Source organism: Perca fluviatilis, chromosome 10 (assembly GCF_010015445.1).
Source record: "Perca fluviatilis chromosome 10, GENO_Pfluv_1.0, whole genome shotgun sequence".
Taxonomy (NCBI): domain Eukaryota; kingdom Metazoa; phylum Chordata; class Actinopteri; order Perciformes; family Percidae; genus Perca; species Perca fluviatilis.
Window position 1 is genome coordinate 6,168,533 of NC_053121.1, and position 22,907 is coordinate 6,191,439.

General features: G+C 39.4%; 1 protein-coding gene across 3 annotated transcripts; it reads left to right on the top strand.

Annotated features, from left to right (window-relative positions):
- The first annotated feature begins 9,463 nt into the window (after positions 1-9,463).
- Positions 9,464-22,032, top strand: irf2 (interferon regulatory factor 2). Of its 3 annotated transcripts, none has more exons than XM_039813594.1 (9): positions 9,466-9,707; positions 12,959-13,052; positions 13,471-13,570; positions 15,027-15,203; positions 15,806-15,852; positions 18,065-18,185; positions 19,526-19,678; positions 20,504-20,541; positions 21,222-22,031. In XM_039813594.1, exons 2-9 carry the CDS (start codon positions 12,966-12,968, stop codon positions 21,489-21,491), a joined length of 993 nt encoding a protein of 330 aa, XP_039669528.1. In that variant the 5' UTR covers positions 9,466-9,707; positions 12,959-12,965; the 3' UTR covers positions 21,492-22,031. The 3 variants fall into 3 exon arrangements, 2 of the variants coding, with proteins under 2 accessions (XP_039669528.1, XP_039669529.1); XM_039813595.1 differs by lacking the exon at positions 9,466-9,707 and adding an exon at positions 9,759-9,781 and having other exon boundaries at positions 21,222-22,032; XR_005640485.1 differs by lacking the exons at positions 15,806-15,852; positions 20,504-20,541; positions 21,222-22,031 and having other exon boundaries at positions 9,464-9,707; positions 19,526-19,660.
- The last annotated feature ends 875 nt before the right edge of the window (positions 22,033-22,907 follow it).

Here is a 22,907-nt window from a genome sequence, read left to right on the forward strand (position 1 = left end):
AGGGGGTTTATGATTTTATTTTTAGTGTTGTGATCTTTTAGATAAAACCTAAACCAGTTTTAATTCTATCTTTGATCATTGTGTGTTGCAGACAAGATACTAAGCGGTGTTGGGACCATTTTCAGGGCTGCATTTTTAATAAGCCTGTTTCAGAGATTACACACTTTAACTTTAGCAGAAGCGTGGAAATGTGGACTTCTGTTTTTTTTAACTACATAAACATAATACTGTATGTTTGCTACTTAAAACGCTTTTTTAATGTTTTTGAATACAATAAATGCACAAGCACAGATAGATCATCGTAAAATATCTGGCCATCACATGAAAAAAAGAATATTATGTAGAATATTTCTTTCCTTTTTCAGGTGGTCATAGGTCTAGTGCAGGTTTTTTTTAAATGTATTACTACATTACCACTGTCATTACCTCTGCACTCAACCTCTGGGGATGTTTTAATAACTTTTACTGGGATTGGTGATAGATATAGATTCATTTGACAATAATAAAAGTAAATACAAGACTGTGGTTACCCAGTCCTGACATACAATCACCATGTTGAGAATAAAGACTATAAAACGTTCAGTTTATTTCCATTGTGGTCCTTGTTACAAAGGGTAAAGGGAAAATAACAGATCTCAAAGTCTATGGCATATTTGTGTCTACATGCTGAGCGTGCAGTGGGACATTTTCAGCACCGAAAAAAATGTTTTGCATGCATATAAATGAATGAATGAAGACATTTATTTCATAAATAAAATTATTATCATTAAAAGCATAATTTCATTTGAGCAACATACCTGCCCTGTTAGCCTGCGATTCCAGCCAATCAGAGACTTAAAGTAGGTCATTTCTGATTGGCTGTTTTGTCTCCAATCAGATTGCTTGTAGGATTATCAGTCACTAGGGGAGTAGGGGAACTCCAGGGCAACGTTTAGCCCCGACAAAACGTAACAACACATTTTTTTTTAAACTGAAACGGGAGTGCGTTGATATATCATATATACATGATATATCGACTCAATATCGTTATCGCGATATCACGTTGCGCAATATTATATTGAAAGTGTCGCGATAAGTATGCAATATTTTGTGGAGTGCTGCGTCCCGTCCGTTGGCTGTGTGGCTTAGTTGTGTTTGATTTAGAGCCCAATTGAAACGCTATAACGATCATCATTTCATCGGCCAGTTACCGTGCCACTTGCACATGTTAGTACACGTCAGTGCACGGGTCCACTACGTGGAGCGTACCACCTGCGTGCATATTCTTACAGAGTGACAGTGACTACGTTTACATGCAGCCAATAACCCGTTCAAAACCGGAATATTAGCAATAACCCGGTCGCGCACGGCCATGTAAACACCGGCAAAAACCCGAATATGCTCATATTCCGGTTTTTAAAAACCCGAATATGCTACCTGGGTTACCCCTTTTCTAACCTGACATTTTGGTCATGTAAACGCGTATCGGCATATCCCCATCAAAAGGAACATTGATTTGTGTTCTGCGCATGTTCATTCGCAAGGAATCTTGGTCTTTTGAGTAGAGGAACTTCTTGTATGCGCCAGAAAACATAGTTATAATAATAATTATATACTATAATAATATAGTTATATATATATATGTCAATGCAGAAAACCTGCGCGCAGTATACCGGAAGTAAACAAGAAGTAGAGGTAAACATGGCGAGACGCAGCACAGCACCACAGTTTTGGAGCGAGGAGGAAACCAATTTCTTTATTAGTGTGGTGAAAACCATGAATATAATGTCTTTTGTTGCGGCAGAAAGTACCGAGATAGTGAGATTTATAAGAAGGTGACCGAAAAGTAATTGCGTCTTAAGGTTGTCCGTAGGCTACGTCCAGACGCTAACCGTGCGTCGCCGTTTACGTCGGGATATTGCCATTTGATTACAAATTCCATGTAGGAGTAACTCTCTCTGCTCACGCATGTAAACGGGTTATTCCGAATGTTTCAGAAACCCGAATAGTGACCTTAACCCGACCATAACCCGAAAATTGACAGCTTGTAAACGTAGTCAGTGTAAGTGAAGAAATGGATAAAGACAACAAAACGGAACAAATAAGAGAAGCGAAAGAAAAGTTGTGTCCTGTTCTCTTTATTTATATATTGTATACTGTCCAACCAGTAGAACATGTCCTGTTCTGTAGACATGGTCCTTATTTATTTATTCATGTTGTACCAGTCCAATATGACGTGTAAGAAAACTTGTTTTATTTGTTATGAATGTATTTTGATACGTATTCCCCTAATCCTTTTGTGATTTTACATATGTTTAAAAATATCAAAAAATTAATATCGATATCACAATATTCATAATCGATATCGCAATATCACATTATGTCAATATCGTGCGACCCTACGTTGAACATCCTGTTGTTGTGTCGCAAGCGCTCTGCCTTTTTATTACCACCGTTCCGAGGAAACATGACCTTCAACCTGGAATCCATAGCAAAATCGTGCACGCCGTTTTGAGATTGATTGTGGATAAGGTGGATGGTAACTGGATAAAGTTATTATGGAAGTTATTATTAGGGCTGGGCGATAGGGAGAAAATCAGATATCACGATATTCTTGACCAAATGCCTCGATATCGATATTGCGGCGGTATTCTAGGGTTGACAATTGGTGCTTTAACAAAATATCTTATCTTCACACTTAGATTTTTATAAATAATCATCAGTAATGTGGACATAATGTCTAAGTGGGGAAAAGGCAAATAATAGAACAGAACAGTCTGGTAAGTTCAGAAAATGACATCACTTTACTGTAATGCAGCCTTTAAAACCAGTGAAAGACACCACTAATGTCATATCACCATATTACGATATCCAAAATCTAAGACGATATCTAGTCTCCTATCACGATATCGATATAATATTGATATATCGCCCAGCCCTATTATTATTGTGTACTTACTGTATGTGGATAATAACCAGTACAGTTTGTTCAAATGAGGTGACTTTTTTTTTTGCATATCTAGAATGCCCCATCACAAACTCAGGATTTTGTCACAAGTAAAACTTAAAGGTCCCATTGCAGGAATATTTCACTTTGAGTTTTTTTTTAACATGAATATGCTTTCCCCCAGCCTGCCTATGGTCCCCCAGTGGCTAGAAATGGCGATAGGTGTAAACTGAGCCCTGGGTATCCTGCTCTGCCTTTGAGAAAATGAAAGCTCAGATGGGCCGATCTGGAATCTTCTCCTTATGAGGTCATAAGGAGCAAGGTTACCTCATTGTGGGACTGGCTCTAGTGGCTGTAATTCTGCACCAAGGCTGAATTTCAGGAAAGAGACTTCAGATACAGTATTAGGGGAACACTAAGGCCTATATAAAAGAGACTTCAGATACAGTATTAGGGGACCACTAAGGCCTATATAAAAGAGACTTCAGATACAGTATTAGGGGACCACTAAGGCCTATATAAAAGAGACTTCAGATACAGTATTAGGGGACCGCTAAGGCCTATATAAAGAGACTTCAGATACAGTATTAGGGGAACACTAAGGTCTATATAAAAAGACTTCAGATACAAGTATCGGGACCGCTAAGGCCTATTTAAAAGAGACTTCAGATACAGTATTAGGGGACCACTAAGGCCTATATAAAAGAGACTTCAGATACAGTATTAGGGGACCACTAAGGCCTATATAAAAGAGACTTCAGATACAGTATTAGGGGACCACTAAGGCCTATATAAAAGAGACTTCAGATACAGTATTAGGGGACCACTAAGGCCTATATAAAAGAGACTTCAGATACAGTATTAGGGGACCGCTAAGGCCTATATAAAAGCATCCAAAAAGCAGCATGTCATGGGACCTTTAATACAAGCCAGACAAGATAGCTTTAAAAACCACACAACCATTTCTTCACCAAACGTTTTAAACCCCTGTAGTTGTAGATTCAGAGATCCTGGAAGCAGATTTGTGACATACTTGCTTTCACTGTAAGACTTTTTTTTTTAAACATGCTGGATCCAAGTGTGTACATACAGAGAAGGAATTTAGATACAGTAGTCTGTTTCCACGACGTTCCACTTCTGGGATTGTTCAGGTGCTGCCGGAAATTCCGCCGGATGTCCCTCATTTCAGCCGGATGTCCGTTACCTTGGGCTTTCTTTGTGTTGGCATTCTAAACTCCGGTGGATTTCTGAGGACTGTGGTTAACTGCTCCTCAGATCTCTGCAGGGTAAATCCAGACAGCTAGCTAGACTATCTGTCCAATCGGAGTTTTCTGTGGCACGACTAAAACAACTTTTGAACGTACTCATGTTCCACCAAAACAAGTTCCTTAGCACCTTAGCACCGCCCAAGACAATTGTGATTGGTTTAAGGAAATGCCAATAAACCAGAGCACATTTTTCTACCATCCTAGCCAGACCCTCCGCTGCAGTGCTGTGGAGGAAGGTCTGGCAATGCGAGACTAGATACAATACTTAGTGCTCATTTTGATCCATTTGAAGCTCATTTGCAGTGAATTGTGGATAACTTCCTTACCAGAAGGTGGCAGCATATTCAAAGTCGCATTGAACTGCAACCCCCAGCAAGAATGTTAACAATATCTTGCAGGTTATTTAGTCCATTGACAAATTGAGGCCTGGAATCAAAATAATTTCTAGTGAGTTACCATTCAAAGAACACTTGAGAAGCACATTTGATACAGCCTCTTGACAATCAGCGTCATCATTTTTGTGTACCTTTGTTCTGAAATATCAACACACTAGTTTCCTGGCAGTACATCGAGATGGATGAAGGCAATACGCCTTTTATTGTGCCTGTTGTGTACTGTGCATAACATATAACAGTGTGTATGAAGTTTATGGGGATTGTTTTGTTAGTTAGTGGCGACATGCGAACGTGCAACCACTAGAGGAAGCCAGAGAATCACTGAGTGTGGTTCTGAGGGCCTTTCATGAATCAGCAGTCTTTGCACTTAGCCTGCAATCAGGAACTGAAATGTTGGCTACATTTAACCCTTGATGTACAGATAATGTGTTCCAGCTGCCACTCTTCTTTCTGTGTATTTCAATATTTTATATATGATAAATTTATATTTATGATATGAGACTAGATATCGGCTTAGATTTTGGATATCGTAATATCGTGATATGACATAAGTGTTGTCTTTTCCTGGTTTTAAAGGCTGCATTACAGTAAAGTGATGTACTTTTCTGAACTTATCAGAAACTGTTCTAACTGTTCTATTATTTGCCTTTTCCACACATTATGTCCACATTACTGATGATTATTTATCAAAAATCTAAGTGTGATATTTTGTTAAAGCACCAATTGTCAACCCTAGAATATCGCAGCAATATCGATATCGAGGTATTTGGTCAAGAATATCGTGATATCTGATTTTCTCCCTATCGCCCAGCCCTAATCTAGAGTATAACTGTGTTTTTATCTATCTATATATCAGTCTCACTGTTAAAGTATGACTTTTCACTATTTTCCCCTGCCGTGTGTGTGTGTGTGTGTGTGTGTGTGTGTGTGTGTGTGTGTGTGTGTGTGTGTGAAAAAGAGATAAACCTGACTCTGCTGGTCCAGAGGGCTGTGACCTGTGACAGAATGTTCATAAAAATTTCACGCAAGACACAAAAAAAGGGGAACTGCCGAATGCAAAGCCTGCTCACTTGGGTGTAAAAAAAAAAAAAAAAAAAGGTGACTTGACTTGACATAACCTTTGACTTGACTTAACTTGCCCACCAAAAAAATAACTCGAGACTTGCTTGAGACTTGGACCAAATGACTTGAGACTCACTTGAGCAAAGAAGACTTGGTCACAACACTGGTAAACATTATACAGTACCTGCTAAACATCAGCATGTCAGCATTGTCATTGTGAACAAGTTATTCTATTTTAGCTCAAAACACCACTGTATAGCCTCACTGAGCTGCTAGCATGGCTGTAGCTTGTTACATACAGTAATACTAGGTCTCTGTGTGTGTGTGTGTGTGTGTGTGTGTGTGTGTGTGTGTGTGTGTGTGTGTGTGGTCTCTGCTGGTCCAGAGGGCTGTGACCTGTGACAGTATATGTTCATAAGTCTCTCCTGACACGGTTTACTTGTTATTGAGTTTGTAGTAAATAACATTGCTTTTCAAACATCATATTTTCTGTTCCTGTATTTAACAAAAACCAAAACAGTTTCTATTTGGTGTAAAAAGAAAGGGCCATGTAGGGGGCAAGCTGTGGCAGAAATGAAAGGACTTTCATCAACATAACATCATCTGAAAATATATATGGGTGGATGACGTGACAGGGCAGTTTTGCTGTCTTCAGTGTCAAACATGTATGAATAAAAAACATATTTGCCAAAAACCTTCTCAATATTGTGCAGAACATTATGCTTTATGTGACCATACTCAACATTAAAACAGATCATCACTCATTTTTTCTGAATTTTCAACCAAACATAACAAAACTCATATGGCGTGACTGTCCGGCACTTGTTTCTCAAAAGAGAACTTGAATAAAACTAAGAAAAATAAATGCAAAACTTCTCAAAAAAATACAGAAAAATAATACAGATGTCTATTTGTGAGCCTACTCTTTTCAAAGTACAAGCAGAATGTTTTGAGTCAGTTCTAATCAAAAAGATTTTGTCACACAAATCAAAATCATATGGTGTGACACTATTTTGGGATATTTGAACGGGCAACTGTTTTGACACCCTTGGGAAGGAGAGGACCTTCTTCAGCAAGGTTGTACAGTACTATCAGTGTATTGCTACTGTACAACCTGAGGTGAGTTATCATTTTTATATTTACAATAAATCAGATCTTGTTGGCACTCTGACAAAAGTCCCACTTCCAGATGCCTTTTGGTGTGACACGTTTTTCATAAAAATGCAAAAGACATTTTGTTATTTTGCCATAATTACATGTAAATCTATGCTGCTTTGTTATAGCTAGCATGTTTTTAGTATGCTAATGTGTAACTACAAGACTCAAGGTTGTGCTAAGTGCTGAAAACATCATATGCAGTGGTGTAGTCTATGCAGGTACGCAGTATACCCACTAAGAAAGATCCAGGATTTCCACATACACACTTAAAAATGCGCAATGGCACGTAACAACATACTTTCCATTATATTTTGGATATATTTTGAAATGTCAAATGGTGCATAAAAGTGTGTCAAAATGAAGTCTTTAATGCTCAAAATTTCCCTGTGGGAGGATACCCGGACCCCCACTATGATATGTCCTCCCCTGTCATTCTGGCTCATATATTTACATTCTATCATATATATATATATATATATATATATATATATATTATATATATATATAGGGCCATACATATACAGTACAGTATACCCACTACAATACATTAGACTACACCACTGATCATATGGTGTGACATGTCTGCCTGTCACGCCGTATGATTTGATTGTCCCACCATATGATATGAATTGTAATTTCCTGCAGATATAACAATAAATAACAAACTCCAATGTATGTTTTGTCCTTTTAAACATTTATTTGGGCCCATCATCACATAAAAGCTGCAATTATCCACAATGTTTAGGTTAGTTTAGTTTTATTCGGTGATACAGATTTTGAGTTTATCAGACAGACACAGCAGACCCCCTTCACAGAAACATCGAGCTTGCTCACTAGAGAGCCCCAAGCCCAGTCAGTATAAACCCTACATAGTTGTAAATTGGGCAGAAGCTCGTTATTGCAATCACTGCAGACAGTCACTGACATATAAATCTCTCCTTTTGAAGCTCAAGTGCATCAATTGGAGAGGCCCAAGCTCAGGATTCAGACACCATTTCAGATGAAGGATACACAGAAGGACAGTTTGTCTTTGGGACAAATTGTTGACATAAGTATGGAGGGGCTGCAGGTGAACTGCATGAAACAACGTGGAGACAAACATGGTTTTGTCTGGCCAAATAGGCGAGACTGCATTTATTATCAAGATCAGGAAGTTGTTTGTGGCATATCACAACCTCAGCAAGGCAGTCAGTTTGCTACTCTCTCCAAATTTGACTGGCTTATATACAATGAAGTCTAGATGAAATGATTTATTTATGGATCCACTCAGCTACCCAGTATGTTCACGGTTCATATGATATAAAAAAATGTTTGTTTTACTTATATTAATACATATTGCAGACCAGTTTTGAATTGAAATGAAATGAAATTTGATACACAAACATATGTTCATATGGTTCATACGATATTAAAAAATGTTTTGTTTTATTGTTAAATATCAAATAAGTAGGATATAGCCTGCGTTCAGGTTTGAATACCTGGTATATACACTGATGTATTTTTATTTTAGTAGACACAGCAAATAAAGTATATCACAATATTAGTCAGGATATCAATCCCATTGTTTAAACCTTTTCAAAATGTAAGATACAATAGCATTTTTAATCATGTACACATTTAAAACAAACTGCAACGGTGCATTTTTTTGAGTCTGTAAAAGAAACTTCCAAACTGAAAACTCTTGTTCAATGTAAAATGCATTTTGGTCATTTTTTGAACCCACATCTCGAGCTACACGGCATCCGTTAGGCGCATGCAAATATAGTAACAATCATTTCCAAATAACTGCAGGTGGGGTGTCTAATCTCACGCACACAAACACACACACACACACACACACACACACACACACACACACACACAACACACACAAATACACACACACACACACACACACACACACGAAAAGTTTCTTGTTTCGTTTCTAGTATCAGCAGCGCAGAAATGGATGGATGGGGGGGTGGGGGGGAGAGGAGGGGCAGAAGAAAGGGCAGGAGGAGAAACAGGAAGTGAAAATAAAATTCAGCTCAAAGATCGTCTATTCAAAAATGGGCGTTAGTTTTCCGCACGTCATGTGCTCCTATGCTAGTTCAACTTTGGCTACATTAACAGTAGTAGTTCACACTCCACGTTTTTACTCAACCTCGCCTTAGATATTTTTAATGGTAGGCATTTAGTAGTATTTGGCCACGGTATTTTAGCTGTGTACAGGTGAAATATCAACCATGTTTTTAACCTTCTAACCAGTGGTGTGGACAGGAGAAACAGAAAGGGAAACCACACTGATTTTGTGTTGTTACAGCAGCCAGGTCACAAAACAAAAAAATGTATTGACACTCAACGAGGTATATAGGAAATGCAGTAACAAAACAGAAATAATAACTACATATGCACTTCATTTGAATTGCACAGATGAGTATTGAGAGTTATATATTGTTATAATTCCTTAATATAGTCACAGGACACAAGGTCCTTTAATTTGGCTAATTCTAATAGGCCTAACGTTACTTTTACGTAATAATACATGTTCTAAATAATATAAATAAATAAGACGAGGTTAATGTTGACTTTTGTGGTACCAAGAAATAAGAGCAGAGTGAGCCCTCTTCGTTCGGGTTTTTTGAAGGAGCGCGCACGCTGCCAAAAGACATCCGCGACGCTGCTCGCGCGAGTCACCCAAAGCGAGAGAGAGGAGGGGGATTTCCAGCTCGAGCCCCCACTTCCCGAGCCAGCCGTTGTTTTGCTTTCGGTCTGGGCGCAGAAACAGAAATAAACGATTACCACACTTTCCTTTTTCTACAAAAAAAAAAAAAATAGACAAATACCTTGTCCAACTTCAGCTGCGTTTGTTGTTCCGACAGCAGGACCGTGAGGCTACAGGCCGTCCAAACTGAACAGGTAACATTTTATTTCCGTATATTAACACAGACTTCCCACTGGACGACATGACGGATCCCTAGCTCGCTGCGTGTGTAAGTGAAAGTAGTAGCTACTGTAGTTTTTCTCTGCCTTCGGTGATTAGGTACGGTATTTATTTTCACTTTTGGCTTGGTTGTTTTTAGGGTCAGCACGCTGGAAACGTTAGACAAACAGACTGCTTGTTAACTCTTGACTTGACCCTTTTTTGCCGAATCAAACTTCAATGCCAAATAAACCTGCTACTAACATTTAACGTTACCAAAAGTCCCGAGGTTTTAAATGGCTAGAACTAGCTAAGCTTTTTGTTCATATTTGATAACATTTGGCTAGTATGCTATCAGATGGACCGTTTTTGTTAGTTTGACATTTTAAAAGCGTTGTTTAATTGTATGTTGTTATGTGAAGAAAAGTGAGCTGACGTGAACAAATCCATGTTGTATTCAGGCTTTCGTGCATGTGTTAGTAATTCAGAGTACTGTAAGAATTATGTTATTTGAACTGCACTACAGGTAACGTTAACGTATCATGCTCTGCGACTTGGAAATATGTTTTGTTTGAAATTATATAGCTACTGTATATATTTTGATGGTTGAGGAAATACTCTTGAAAACCATACGTAAACTTAACGTCATAAATAATATCATTTGTAACGTACAAATACGTTACATTAGGCTTTGTGAGTTACTGTATAATTATAATTACAGGGTTTAGCTATGATGCAGACATTGTAAATATGCATTGCCTGGTAACTGGTGTAATTTACAAAGGATAGTAAATGTGACTCATTGTGCAATCAAAAAAACAACAACATACATACATAGTATTATAAGTAGCAGTCTGGTCGTCTGACACTAGTTAAGGCTGAGTTAATGACTTATCCCTATGATTTACTTTTTGGAATTTTAACCCTAAAATTCATTCATGTTTTCACTAATACAGCTGTGCAAACTTCCGATTCAACATATTTAACTACGATACCGTACACTATTTGTACCATGGACTGTATATATTTATACTACCACCTTTTAAAAGTTATTGTTAGCCATAGTAATATGGAGCTGATGATATTGCTGCAGTCAACCTGTACACTTTAAGCTGGATGCAGCTGGAAGTTTTAAAAGTCCCACATTGAAAATGTTGCTTGAGTAAAAGTATGTAAGTATCATGCAGAAAAATGCTCACATTCAGAGACTGGAAATGGTCAAATACGTCCTGTGTTTAATTGTCCAGTCATTTCAGCTGTAATTGTAGGCCTATATACTGTTGGGTTGTTTAATTTTTAATTTTAATTTTAATTGCTCTTAAGCTGTTAAGAGTAATGTAGTGGAGTTAAAAGTAAAATTTTTCTCTCTGAAATGTAGCGGGGTAGAAAAGTAGTGGCATGAAAAGAAAAGACTCAAGTAAAGTACAAGTAACCTCAAATTTGTACTTAAGTACAGCACTTGAGTAAATGTAACTGGATACATTCCACCACTGAGAAAAAAGGGATACTATTTAGTGTTTGAGGCTGTGCCATGTCACCCTGTTTGACCTGTCAGGAGGCAGTGTGTTGTGTACATGGGGAGTGTCAGGCTCTCCGGCTGATCCGGCCCTGTAAGGACTTTGATCCCATCAGACTGCAGCGATCATAACCCTTCTCTTAAACCAAATGGGCTAGGCTGCTCTCTGTTTTTTTTTTCTTTTCTTTTTTTCTTCGCAATAGATAAACACGCTGTATTCATTAACTTGTTCTGAAACATTTTATTTGAAATGTAATTTTAATCAGATCAAACAAGGCCAATATGTGGTTGTTGATAGCAGTGGCGCACACGGCTGCAGTTACACTCACAGTGATAGTGCAGGAGTTTTTATCTTTCCAACTGCAGACACAATGGATTCAACTCTATCCTATGTTTTGCTCAGAGCATGGTTTAGTATGTAAAATACTAGGGCTGCACAATGCGAGGAAAATATCTAATTGCGATTATTTTGACTGATATTACGATTACGATATGATCCACGATATTGGAGGGATATCATTCTTATTTTCCCAGAAAAAATATTAAAATTAAAATGGTTAATTATTGTTAATATTAATTTAATTAAAATTAATAAAAAAATGTTTTTATTGAAATGTGATTTATTTTTCTTTTTTTCTGGGTCCATGCATCTGCTTTGGGGTCAATTCTTAATGACAACATTCATATTTTTAACAATGCACCAGGTTAGAGGCTTCCTTGTACAAGTTACAGCACACGTTCTCTAAGAATCTCTTTTAAAGCGTCCATATTATACTCATTTTCAGGTTCATAATTGTATTTTAAGGTTGTACCAGAATAGGTTTACATGGTTTAATTTTCAAAAAACACCATATTTTTGTTGTACTGCACAGCTCTCTCTCACTGCTGCAGATCCTCTTTTCACCTGGTTTCTGTTTTAGCTACAGAGTGAGACCTCTTTTCTTCTTCTTCTTCTGTACTATCTTTGATTGCACTCGCACATGCTCAGTAGCTCAGATGTAGATCATGTCAGCTAGCTAGCCCCAATACAAGTAAAGGACAGGCTGTTTCTCCAACTTCAGTCAGTTACAAGGCAGGATTAGCTGGGAGACTTCTAAATGAGGGCGCATATGTAAGTAGTTCTTTTGTAGATTATGGTGAACTTGTGTGTGTTGTAGCAGTGCTTTGCTATTGAGAACGAGGTACCATGCTAGTGTTAGCATTAGCTACGAGCTAACGGTTGCGGTTAGCCAGCTCATTTCGGATTGTGACGTCACAGTCCGAGACGATTTTGAACAGCTCACCAGGAGACTGAAGGCAGAAACCGTATCTCACTCAAAACAGCATGGATGGATTTATTTCAAAGTTTGTATGTGTGTGGAAGCACCAGAGACACAAAAGAACACCCCAAATCCCAGAAAAAGTGTTTTTTTCATAATATGGGCACTTTAATATCCTAGCAAAATTGGTATCATAACTGTAATATCCCTGATCGAATCGATATCAAATAGAATCAGAACCTTGTAAATCGGAATCAAATCAATTTAAGGAAGTCAGTGGTGATACCTATTGCCCTAGTCTACTGTAATATTGAACCTCTTTTGAACATTCTTTGAATTGTCATATATACAGATGTTGCCATCTGTAATATACACACCTACACGTGTGTGTGTGGTGTTTGTGTGTGTGTGTGTGTGTGTGTGTGTGTGTGTGTGTGTGTGTGTGTGTGTGTGTGTGTGTGTGTGCTCACAGGAAAACAATGCCAGTAGAGAGAATGAGGATGAGGCCGTGGCTCGAGGAACAGATCGACTCCTGTCAGATACCAGGACTCAAATGGGTTAACAAAGTAAGTGTAAACTGATACTAGGGCTGCACAATATGAGGAAAATATGCAATAACGTTGTTGAATATCGCCATAGCAATATTGCTTGCAATAATTAAATATATTATTAAAGTGTACTCAGTTCTGCATTTCTGCTGCTTTCAGTATTCCTTCTAAAATACAACAAATTGCTTGACGAATATGAAACAAATGAAAGGAAATCATTTCCAACATTCTTTCGTTAAACAAATTGAAAATTGAATTGAATATAAAAAGGGACCACTTAAAAAAAAAAAGTCTCTGAGTGTCTTTTGTCACGCCAGTTGATTTTGCGATGATGATCAAAAACAATATATTGTGCAGCCTAATTGATACACACACACACACACACACACACACCATTATTATAGTTCAGCAGCTGACAAAGTGTGACTGTCTCTAGGAAAAGAGAATCTTCCAGATCCCGTGGATGCATGCAGCGCGTCATGGCTGGGACCTGGAGAAAGATGCTCCGCTCTTCATGAGATGGGCCATACATACTGGTAATACACACACACATCTAACAGGGGTTCTCCTTTTCAGTGGTTTTCATTTTTATGCCTACCAGACACCACACCACTTCTCCGTCTAAAATTAAAGGTCTCATGACATGAAAATTTCACTTTGAGTTTTTTTAACATTAATATGAGTTTCCCCCAGCCTGCCTATGGTCCCCCAGTGGCTAGAAATGGTGATAGGTGTAAACCGAGTCCTGGGTATCCTGCTCTGTCTTTGAGAAAATGAAAGCTCAGATGGGCCGATCTGGAATCTCCTTCTTATGAGGTCATAAGGAGGAAGGTTACCTCCCCTTTCTCTGCTTTGCCCAGAGCAATTTGGCCATACATAAAAGAGAAAAAAAAAAAAAAAAAAAAAAAAAAGAGAGAGAGAGAGAGATCATGATCATGGCTTGCAAACAAGCGAAGCATGGCAGTTGGTCAAGGCCACACCCCCACCCTCCACCTTGCTCCCCTTCTCTCCTCCTCAATAGCATTTAAAGCTATAGACACAGAAATGGCACATACTAAGGAAAGCTCATTGTGGGATTGGCTCTAGTGGCTGTAAATCTGCACCAATGCTGAATTTCGGGAAAGAGACTTCAGATACAGTATTAGGGGACCGCTAAGGCCTCTATATAAAAGCATCCAAAAAGCAGCATGTCATGGGAACTTTAAAAAAACTTTTGCTTCGCATTATATGTTTTAGGAAGAAACCTAAATGATCAAGTTGCAGGAGTGTCCCATTCAGTGAGGCCGCAGAAAGCGTCTTAGCCTTTGTTAGGAAGCACACAGCGGCTCTGTGAGAAAGTCCCACAACTCCTAGCTGCATCAGCCAAGAGGAAAATGTTTTGAAATCAGCTCAATTCTACCCAGGAGGACGTCCCAGGTTCAGGAAAGATTGCAACAGTAAAAAAGGTCAGAAATGCAGAAATTGTCAGTGGAAAATATAATTTATTTTTAGTTCCACACTAGGAAAGCCGCTGAAATCGACCTTCTTTTTAGCAATCAGCTGCAGTGTCCAGATGTAGCTTGTTGGTGATAAAGAGTCACTAGAAATACTTAGTTTGAACAATTAATTCACAGATTCTGCAGTATTACGTGTATTTATGAAATTAAACAAACTCCCAATTTTTTATAACCAGCAAGTCCATAGAGCTAAACTTAAATAAAAGTACGTCTTTTTTATTGTTTGAGGAAACAGGATTTGATCATACCAGCTTTTGCCACCTACAAAAAACAAATAATAACCAATTAATAGTATCATTTTAAAGTTTGTAACTGCGTTTGTATGATTTGTCATACCCAACAAATGCACATTAAAAAAAGCATACTTTTCATTTTGTCCAGTCTCTTGCAGAGCAGCGGACTAATTTAAGCTGAACAATGTACGAGGAAAATCACAAACTGAATAATTATACTGTATACTATATACCTGTGACTTTCTGTTTCTGTGTATGTGTAGGCAAATACCAGGCAGGCATCGACCGTCCAGACCCCAAGACGTGGAAGGCTAATTTCCGCTGTGCCATGAACAGCCTGCCAGACATCGAGGAGGTGAAGGATAAAAGCAACAAAAAGGGAACTAATGCCTTCAGAGTCTACAAGATGCTCTCCTCCTCCGAGAGAAACATGAAGAAAGGTGAGTGCTAAGCACATGAGATGCTGGGTGCAGATGATAGCCTGACAGATTCTTTTTAGGGGATGAAGGAATGAAGGGGGTAGGGGGGCCTCAATCCAGGAGTGGGCTGTCTAGATTGAATGTCTTCACTAGTAAATGGGGAAAGTACCTGAGCTTTCTGTACGGTTCTTAAGAAGCTTTGTGTAGGGGAGAGACGTGTATAACCGGTTTATGGTGGTCATTTCTACATTATGTTTATTTGGGTTACAGTTAGCCTCTTTTGTTATTATTTTTGTTGTATAGTGTTGAATATTGTAGTTACCGTGTCATCTTTTCTTGAATTTTGTCTGGGTGGGTGGTGATGAGGAAGGGGCGGGGGGGGATATGTTCTAAATTTATGTTTTGTACGTTAAAGAAAAAAAGAATTGTTAATCGCAAAAGAAAGGTGAGTGCTGCTGCTGCTGTGGTTAAGAACTCTTATCACTTTTCTAGATTTTATCCATTTCTCTTGAACGGACTTATTTATGATTCCATATTTACCGTATCAAGACCCTCGCCACGTATATTGTTGCTTTTAAATCCACTTCTGAAAGGTGTGTGTTTCTGTCTGTATGTCCATTTAGGAAAGAAGAAGACAGACAAGGAGGGGAGGCCCAAGGGAAATAAAGAGGTAGATGAACATTGTCAAAGCCCTTTTACACATGACACCCACAGCATGTGCAGGATAGAGTAGTGGTTTTTGTGGGCACATAACACACACCTCTATTAAAGCAACACCAAAGATTCTTTTGTACCTTGAAAGAATGTTTCAAAAATCGTTTCAGTGGTTCATCAACTCGTAACAGGGTGAACGGCACTTCTGCATTCGCTTCGCGGCCCTCTATCGGCTATAACCGCACAATGCAAGTTTGCCAGATTGGGTAGCGGATCTGTAGTTCCAATGAGACATAATGGACACAATTCTGCTTCCAACCTGTAGGGGGGACCAAAGAGGAAAAGTGCTTTGGTGTTGCTTTTTAAGCGGGTGTTCACACGTGACATTACCTTTTTTATTCAACATTTTATTTCCGCTCACCCTAAGTGGCAGGGCTGCTGAAGAACAGCAGCATGATGGGAAATGATACCACCACAGAGTGTGTTTCTGATTTCTCAGTCAGGCCTTGCAATAAACAGTCCTCGTCTGGCTAATCTGGTCACACAGAGGTACTTAACTTTACTGAGAAATGTTGCTAAGATTTCTGGAAATCTATCTTTAATTTTGTATTGCTTAGATTTGAGTGTAAAGTCATAACTTTAAAATTCCGCCGGATTCACTCATTTAGGCCGGCTAGTCGTTTCCTTTGTGTAGTAATTTTAAACTCCGGTGGATTTGTGAGGACTATGGTTAACTGCTCCTCAGATCTCTGCAGGGTAAATCCAGACAGCTAGCTAGACTATCTGTCCAATCTGAGTTTTCTGTTGCACGACTAAAACAACTTTTGAACGTACACGTTTCACCAAAACAAGTTCCTTCCAGAGGCTATTTTGCAGAGGCTTATGATTGGTTTAAAGAAATGCCAATAAACCAGAGCACGTTTTTCTCCCATCCCGGCATTCTCTGCAGTGCTGTGGAGGAAGATCTGGCAAAGCGAGACTAGGTCTTCGCTAAAATAAGCTGTTTATAAAAATCTGTTCCAAGTATATATTTTTTATAGCTAAACACCTGAGCAACACCATCGGCATAAAGCGTACTAATGTCACTACATCCCCGCTGTCACTATTACTGTACGTACACACCGCCGCCGACTTGAGCTTCAAAGAAGCTCTGGCCGCCCTATCAAGGACGCTTGTCAAAAAGTACAGGGAAGATTTTTGACGCTTTGGCCGATCTGATGTGGCAGCATTCTTCGATCATGTTCAACACACGATTGAAGAAAAAACGCAAGCAGCCAATGCACGGCCAATACATTGACACTAGAAACCTTTTATAAATTACACATATAACGACAGAATTTGTATTGTTTGTTGGTCGCAGCGGTGTCTGTTAGCAGTTAACTCGCTCGTTAGCCGCTGAACCACAGCAGAATGCAGGCAGAGCGAGCAGCCGCCAGCTGTTGACCCGTGCAGGACTTCACTGTGAGCGGACTGTTTAGAGACCATGTGACCGGCAGGTAACGTTAACTGATCCCTATATACGCAAACAACTTCATATCATAAATGATAGGGAACCCAGCAACGGCGATTGAGCTTTTCCTCCATTTTCTCGGAACTAATGTTTTGGTAGGAACGAAAGATAACATTGTATGTTTCTCCGGAATCAGCCAGCGCGAAGGACGTCTATATTCCGATTGGTTGCTGGTGCTTGCCGCTGAACCGCGTCATAGCTCATTACCATAAAGTTGACATACTTTCAACTTTCTGATTGATGCTCTGGTCGCTCAAAATGCCCAAAACGCGCCGCCGCCAAATTTGCCGCTCCTTGCAGCTGAGAGAAGCCAGCTTCCATTGAAAATGAACGACTTCCGGTAACTTTAGAAGCTCAAGTCGGCGGCGGTGTGTACGTACAGTTAGTTTCTCATTATCACAGTTAAAATGTAATGAAGTTATTAGATTGAGGATACTATGTTTAAATGGGCATGTGAGTATTGTTGTCCATATAACTGGTATAAATAAACTTCTGTGTTTTAGCAGTTTGAGTTAAAGGTTTCCTGCGCTATACATGCTGCTGATACAGGTGTTCATCACAGTGTGATGATAACACAGGCACAGATCTTTCTCCTGTAACATTAAAGTCACCGTCCTGTTTGGACACAAAAAACGGCATGCACGTTTTAAAATTGATCTTCCATAATTCTTAATCTTTTTCTGTCTCTTCTTCCACTCTCTGCCCTTCTCAACATCAGGTAGCTTCTCCATCTCCAGTCACTCATGTTGGACCTATTGACTACACCAAACAGGAAATGATCAAACACGAAGGGATCAAGCAGGAAGCACTAGAGATGACAGTGACGGGCAGTGGCTCAGGTACTGCACCAGTAATCTCTGTAAACAGATATCTTTATATGAAGGCACAACCTGTTAGCCTGGTCCTACCAGACTGGTACATTTCATTTGTACAGAGAGTCTGGCCACTTTCTATTGACAAGTGTTAACTCTGTTGAAGCTTAAAACTATTGGATCTGCCCAGAGCCACTCTGGATCTGCCATAACCAATCGCTAACGTTTGGTCGTGACGTCGGCTTAGCATCGCTAGCGTTCGCCATAGCCAACTCCTTCACCACTAACGGGGCGAGCTGGAAAATCAAACCTTTCCCGAACCCCGTGGGGAGGAGGGCCACAACATCACGGCCACCAACAAAACTCAGCAAAGATTGTTCTTGCTCAGCCTTTAACTTCAGGATATTCGGCAGCGTTGCCACAACGGACTGATGGCTTCGCTCGCATCTTTCTCCATTACGGAACTACAACTCAAACTAGCGCACAACCGTCATCGTTCTCAGCCACTCCCTCTGTTCGCTGATTGGACCGGTAAAGATAACGCCCACGAATATACCGCAAACCCAGATGGCGTACTGAAGGAAAATGAAAATTGAGCAGAAGTACATAGGAGGGCGGAGCCAGGCTAACAACCTGTAGGCAATTAAATATTTATTAATCTGCATTCATATGCAAATATCTGTTTTATAGAGACGTTGTTTCTCAACTCCAACAACCTTCTCGCGTCTCAAGTCGGACCCGGCCCCCGGAAGAAGAAGTCTTGGCCCGGATATAGCTGATATTCAGATATCCGCTGGCTACACCGGAACCACAAATATAGCCCAATGCCCCCAGAGACTTAATCGCTGGTAGCTGATGAGTTCAGAGATTATTACACCAGTTTCTTCTTTATTAATATTTTGTGGCTATTTTGGATCATACCTGGGTTTAGGCCTATTCTTTGAAAATATTTCTGCTCTGATGTGTTGTCATTGTAAAACCTTGTCACCGACATATTGCTAGTTACATTAGGTTTCTGACAGTGTGGTTGATGACTTGAACTTATAAAGCACAATAACTGACTCCTGCTCTAATACATTCACTATCTGCTGACTGTTCTATGCCTTGAGAGGAGGCTTTGGTGTTCAAGTTGTTTTCTAATGCCTAATGTCACAGTTTTAACTTTATAAATATTGAATAACTACACTTTGATTTTTGAGGTGTCCGAATAGCTGATGGAGAAGACTCTTTATCTCGCATCAGTGGGTAGATGTGTAACTAGATCTTTCCACATACTTAAGATATATTTGATCAATAATTAATTTACAGCCCTGGAGTGACGTCATGTGTTCAGCCTGTCATAACCTATCCGATGTGGCCATTCACAGCCATTCCCGGCTCAGTGGAAGACCACGTGATCACCAGCGAGCAGCTGCCGTTCGTCTGTCAGACGATCGAAGTGACCACTGAGAACGAAGAGCAGACTGTTAGCTCCTCCCACTCGTACCCGCTCCAAATCTCTCCTGTGTCCTCATGCTGCGGTGAGAGAACACACACACACACGCGCACAAACACACACACACACAGACATAGACACACGCTTACACATCACTCTTTACCAGTATTGTATAAAATACTTTAAAGCAATACTTTAGTAAAAGTACCTTACCAGAAAATGTCTTTGGTAAAAGTTAAAGTTACCTTTTAAAGTCTTAAAGTATCTAAATATTAACTGTACTTAAAAAAAAAAGTACTTTAAATAAAGTATTTTTATGATATTAAATATACTTAATAATTAGAAGTAAAAGTTCAAGTAAAAGTGAGTGTCTGTCTGTCTGTCTGTCTGTCTGTCTGTCGTCTGTCTGTCTGTCTTTTCTCTGCCCCAACCAGTCATTCAGGTAGAAGTGGCTCGATCAGTTCAGTTCAATCATTCAATCTGTCATTGTCTGTCTCTACTTTGTTTTCTTTTCCTTTCTCCATCGCTACCATGGCTTGAAAAGTCAGGGTTCAAAGTAAAAGTATTCATTAATCCCTTCTTTTCTTTGTTTCTTTTCATGTACCGTATTTGGCTTTTCTCACTTTGACATATACGTACATTGAGTTGTGCTACTGTGTGCAGGTGTTTGCACTGTTTAAACTGTTTAAATAGTAAACCACGCATGTAAGTCAATATGTTTTCCTGGTTTAATTGAGCTCTTCCTCTTTCTCCCGCTCTTCACGCCTTTCTCTCTTTCTGTGTTTCTTTCTCCCTGATGTATGTGATCAAAGGATGACTTCTTGCAAAATGTACCTGAATACTAATGAATTAACTATTTTTTTTTTTTTTTTACATTATATTTACATTTTTTTTTTTTGTATTTCTACAGGCAGCGACACAGACAGTGACACAGAGGACACCAAAGAGGTGAGTCTCCCATTCAACACACTTTATACACAGAGAAGAGAGTGATGAATAATTAACTGCTGGGATCAACAGATAAACAGGTTTTTACCTGCTTCAATCTTTCTGCTGAAACTGTGTGTGACTGTGTGTTCCTTCCTGTAATGTTCGAGAGACTGAGAAAGAGGAGGGCCTTGTGAGGAAATGTGGCAGTCAAACATTAACAGTTTGATCTGATGTTGTCCTTTGTAGTACATTGTACACACACACACACACACACACACACACACACACACACACACACACACACACACACACACACACACACACACACACACAACACACACAAACAAACATCAGTGGTAGAGTACAGCGTTTTTAACTTTGTTGCAATGTAGAAACTTTCCTTCAAATCCTGATTTGTTTTTGCTGTGAATAACAGTAGGCAATAAGAAATGCACTGCCTGGCTTTTGGTTACAGTAATATTGACACTTTTTATTTTATTTTTTTTACATGTAATGCATAATGTCATATTCTGACTGGATCACTGAGGTGTTGATTGAGCTTATTTCTGCGATGGGGTTTCACCATAACATACATCAGGAAATTAGCCACAGCCTTTTGTGGCTCTGATTGCGCTTTTGCTTACGCGCCTCTTCTTCGTCCTCTTTTTATTTTTTATTTTTTCTTGTTTGAACTGAAGGGTGTCAGTGCAGTCTGGAGGCGGGACTACAACCCGTCAGTTCTCAGGATTCCCACGTGTCCTCTTCCCGGCATGGCCACCTTCGTCACTGCGGCCAAGCCCAACTTCAGGGTGACCAGCACGCGGGACCCGGTGCCGCTCATCAGCTACCACACCGACGGCTGGACGCCCGCCTACAGCCACAACTCTCTGGTGTCTACGGCAACCAGCCACACCCACGAGATGCGCGCAAGTGTCATTATGAAAACCTCGGATGTGACTACCTCCTGACCTCTAACCCCAGATCAGGGAGTAGCATCGCTGCTTCCAGGACATAGGATCGACGGAGAGAGACAGTTTGTTTTTTCCTTCCATCAGCGCTGCATGGGGCCTAAACAGGGCGAGCATCAAAACCTTTGATTTTATTTTGTAGCTTCTGTCTGGGTGATGAATTCTCTCAGTTTTCCTCTTAGTCGGGGAAACTGCTGACTGGTGGACTTAATTTGCCAGGGCTTGACATGCCCACTGATTGGTGAGCACTTATGCCAAATTTATTATTTGTAAAAAAAGAAAAGAAAGGTGCGAGGGTCCGTGTGTGTCATCATCTTCCCATGATTGCGAGGGTTCGGGAACTATCCGTCTGCAGCTTAGAATTAATAACCACGTAGACACTAGAGAACGACTGATAAAGGATTTTTAAGACCAACATTGATACAAATATTCGGTGATTTAAAAATCCGATATATCGGCCGATATATATTTAAAAAAAAACTATCAACAAACAGATTTCCCTAACATTAGTTATTTGTAGTTATTTATGAGTCCTCACTAAAATAATATGATAATGCAGTTTAAAAATAAACTTGTTTGTCTTATTGTCACAACAGAACAGAGGAACATCAAAATATATTAAAGTTCTGATAAATAAAATGTATGAAAATACAAACTTAAGATATGAAACTTAAAGTCCTTTGAACAAAAACACAATAACAACAAAAAAATAAATAAATCAGAGTGTTGCCAACAGGGACGTTGTAGAGCGCCCTCTGGTGGACAAACTATGCCACGCCAACACTCGTAACATGGTTGAAGGGGGTTTCGTCCGTTTTTATTTTAGTTTTTAAATATTCATTTATCGGCAATTATAAATGCCGATACCGATAGTTTGGAAAATGCCTAATATCGGCCGATAATATCCGCCCGCCGATAAATCGGTCGGGCTCTAGTGGACACACACAGGCAAACACGTATGCAGACTTGAAATAAATAGAACCGTGTGTGCATGTCCACATCCGTTATATCTGGCCTTTTACACCCCATAATAATGCACGTGTCACTGGAAGATTGGGTTCTCTGTTGTTTAAGCTTAAGCATGCATTATGCCCTATGAAAGAAATTCACTACTTTTCATCTATCGTGAAAAAAATAAGCTTTTAGTTGTGAAAATGTCTATACATGTTTTTAATTGCCCAACCTGTAGATTAATGCACTTTTTTAATGATTTATCTTTGAATCAGTCATGCCTTATTGCAGAGTTATAACTACATCCTAATATCCATCCATTGTGTTGTGATTTTTAGCTGTATACAGTCTCAAATCAAACTAATGGTTCCTAATAGTTGTTCACAGGAAGTGGATTTTGTATGTCATTTACATTTTTCAAATCTCTGCTCATGAAATGGCCAGATCTAGCCACACGTCCTTTAG

What these genes read in the sequence shown, in the direction of transcription:
- irf2 (XM_039813594.1), top strand. Translation starts at nt 12,966, where the DNA reads ATGCCAGTAGAGAGAATGAGGATGAGGCCGTGGCTCGAGGAACAGATC. An exon ending in GAGATGGGCCATACATACTG is followed by an intron (nt 13,571 to 15,026) that starts GTAATACACACA and finishes GTGTATGTGTAG; the next exon opens with GCAAATACCAGGCAGGCATC. An exon ending in CGAGAGAAACATGAAGAAAG is followed by an intron (nt 15,204 to 15,805) that starts GTGAGTGCTAAG and finishes ATGTCCATTTAG; the next exon opens with GAAAGAAGAAGACAGACAAG.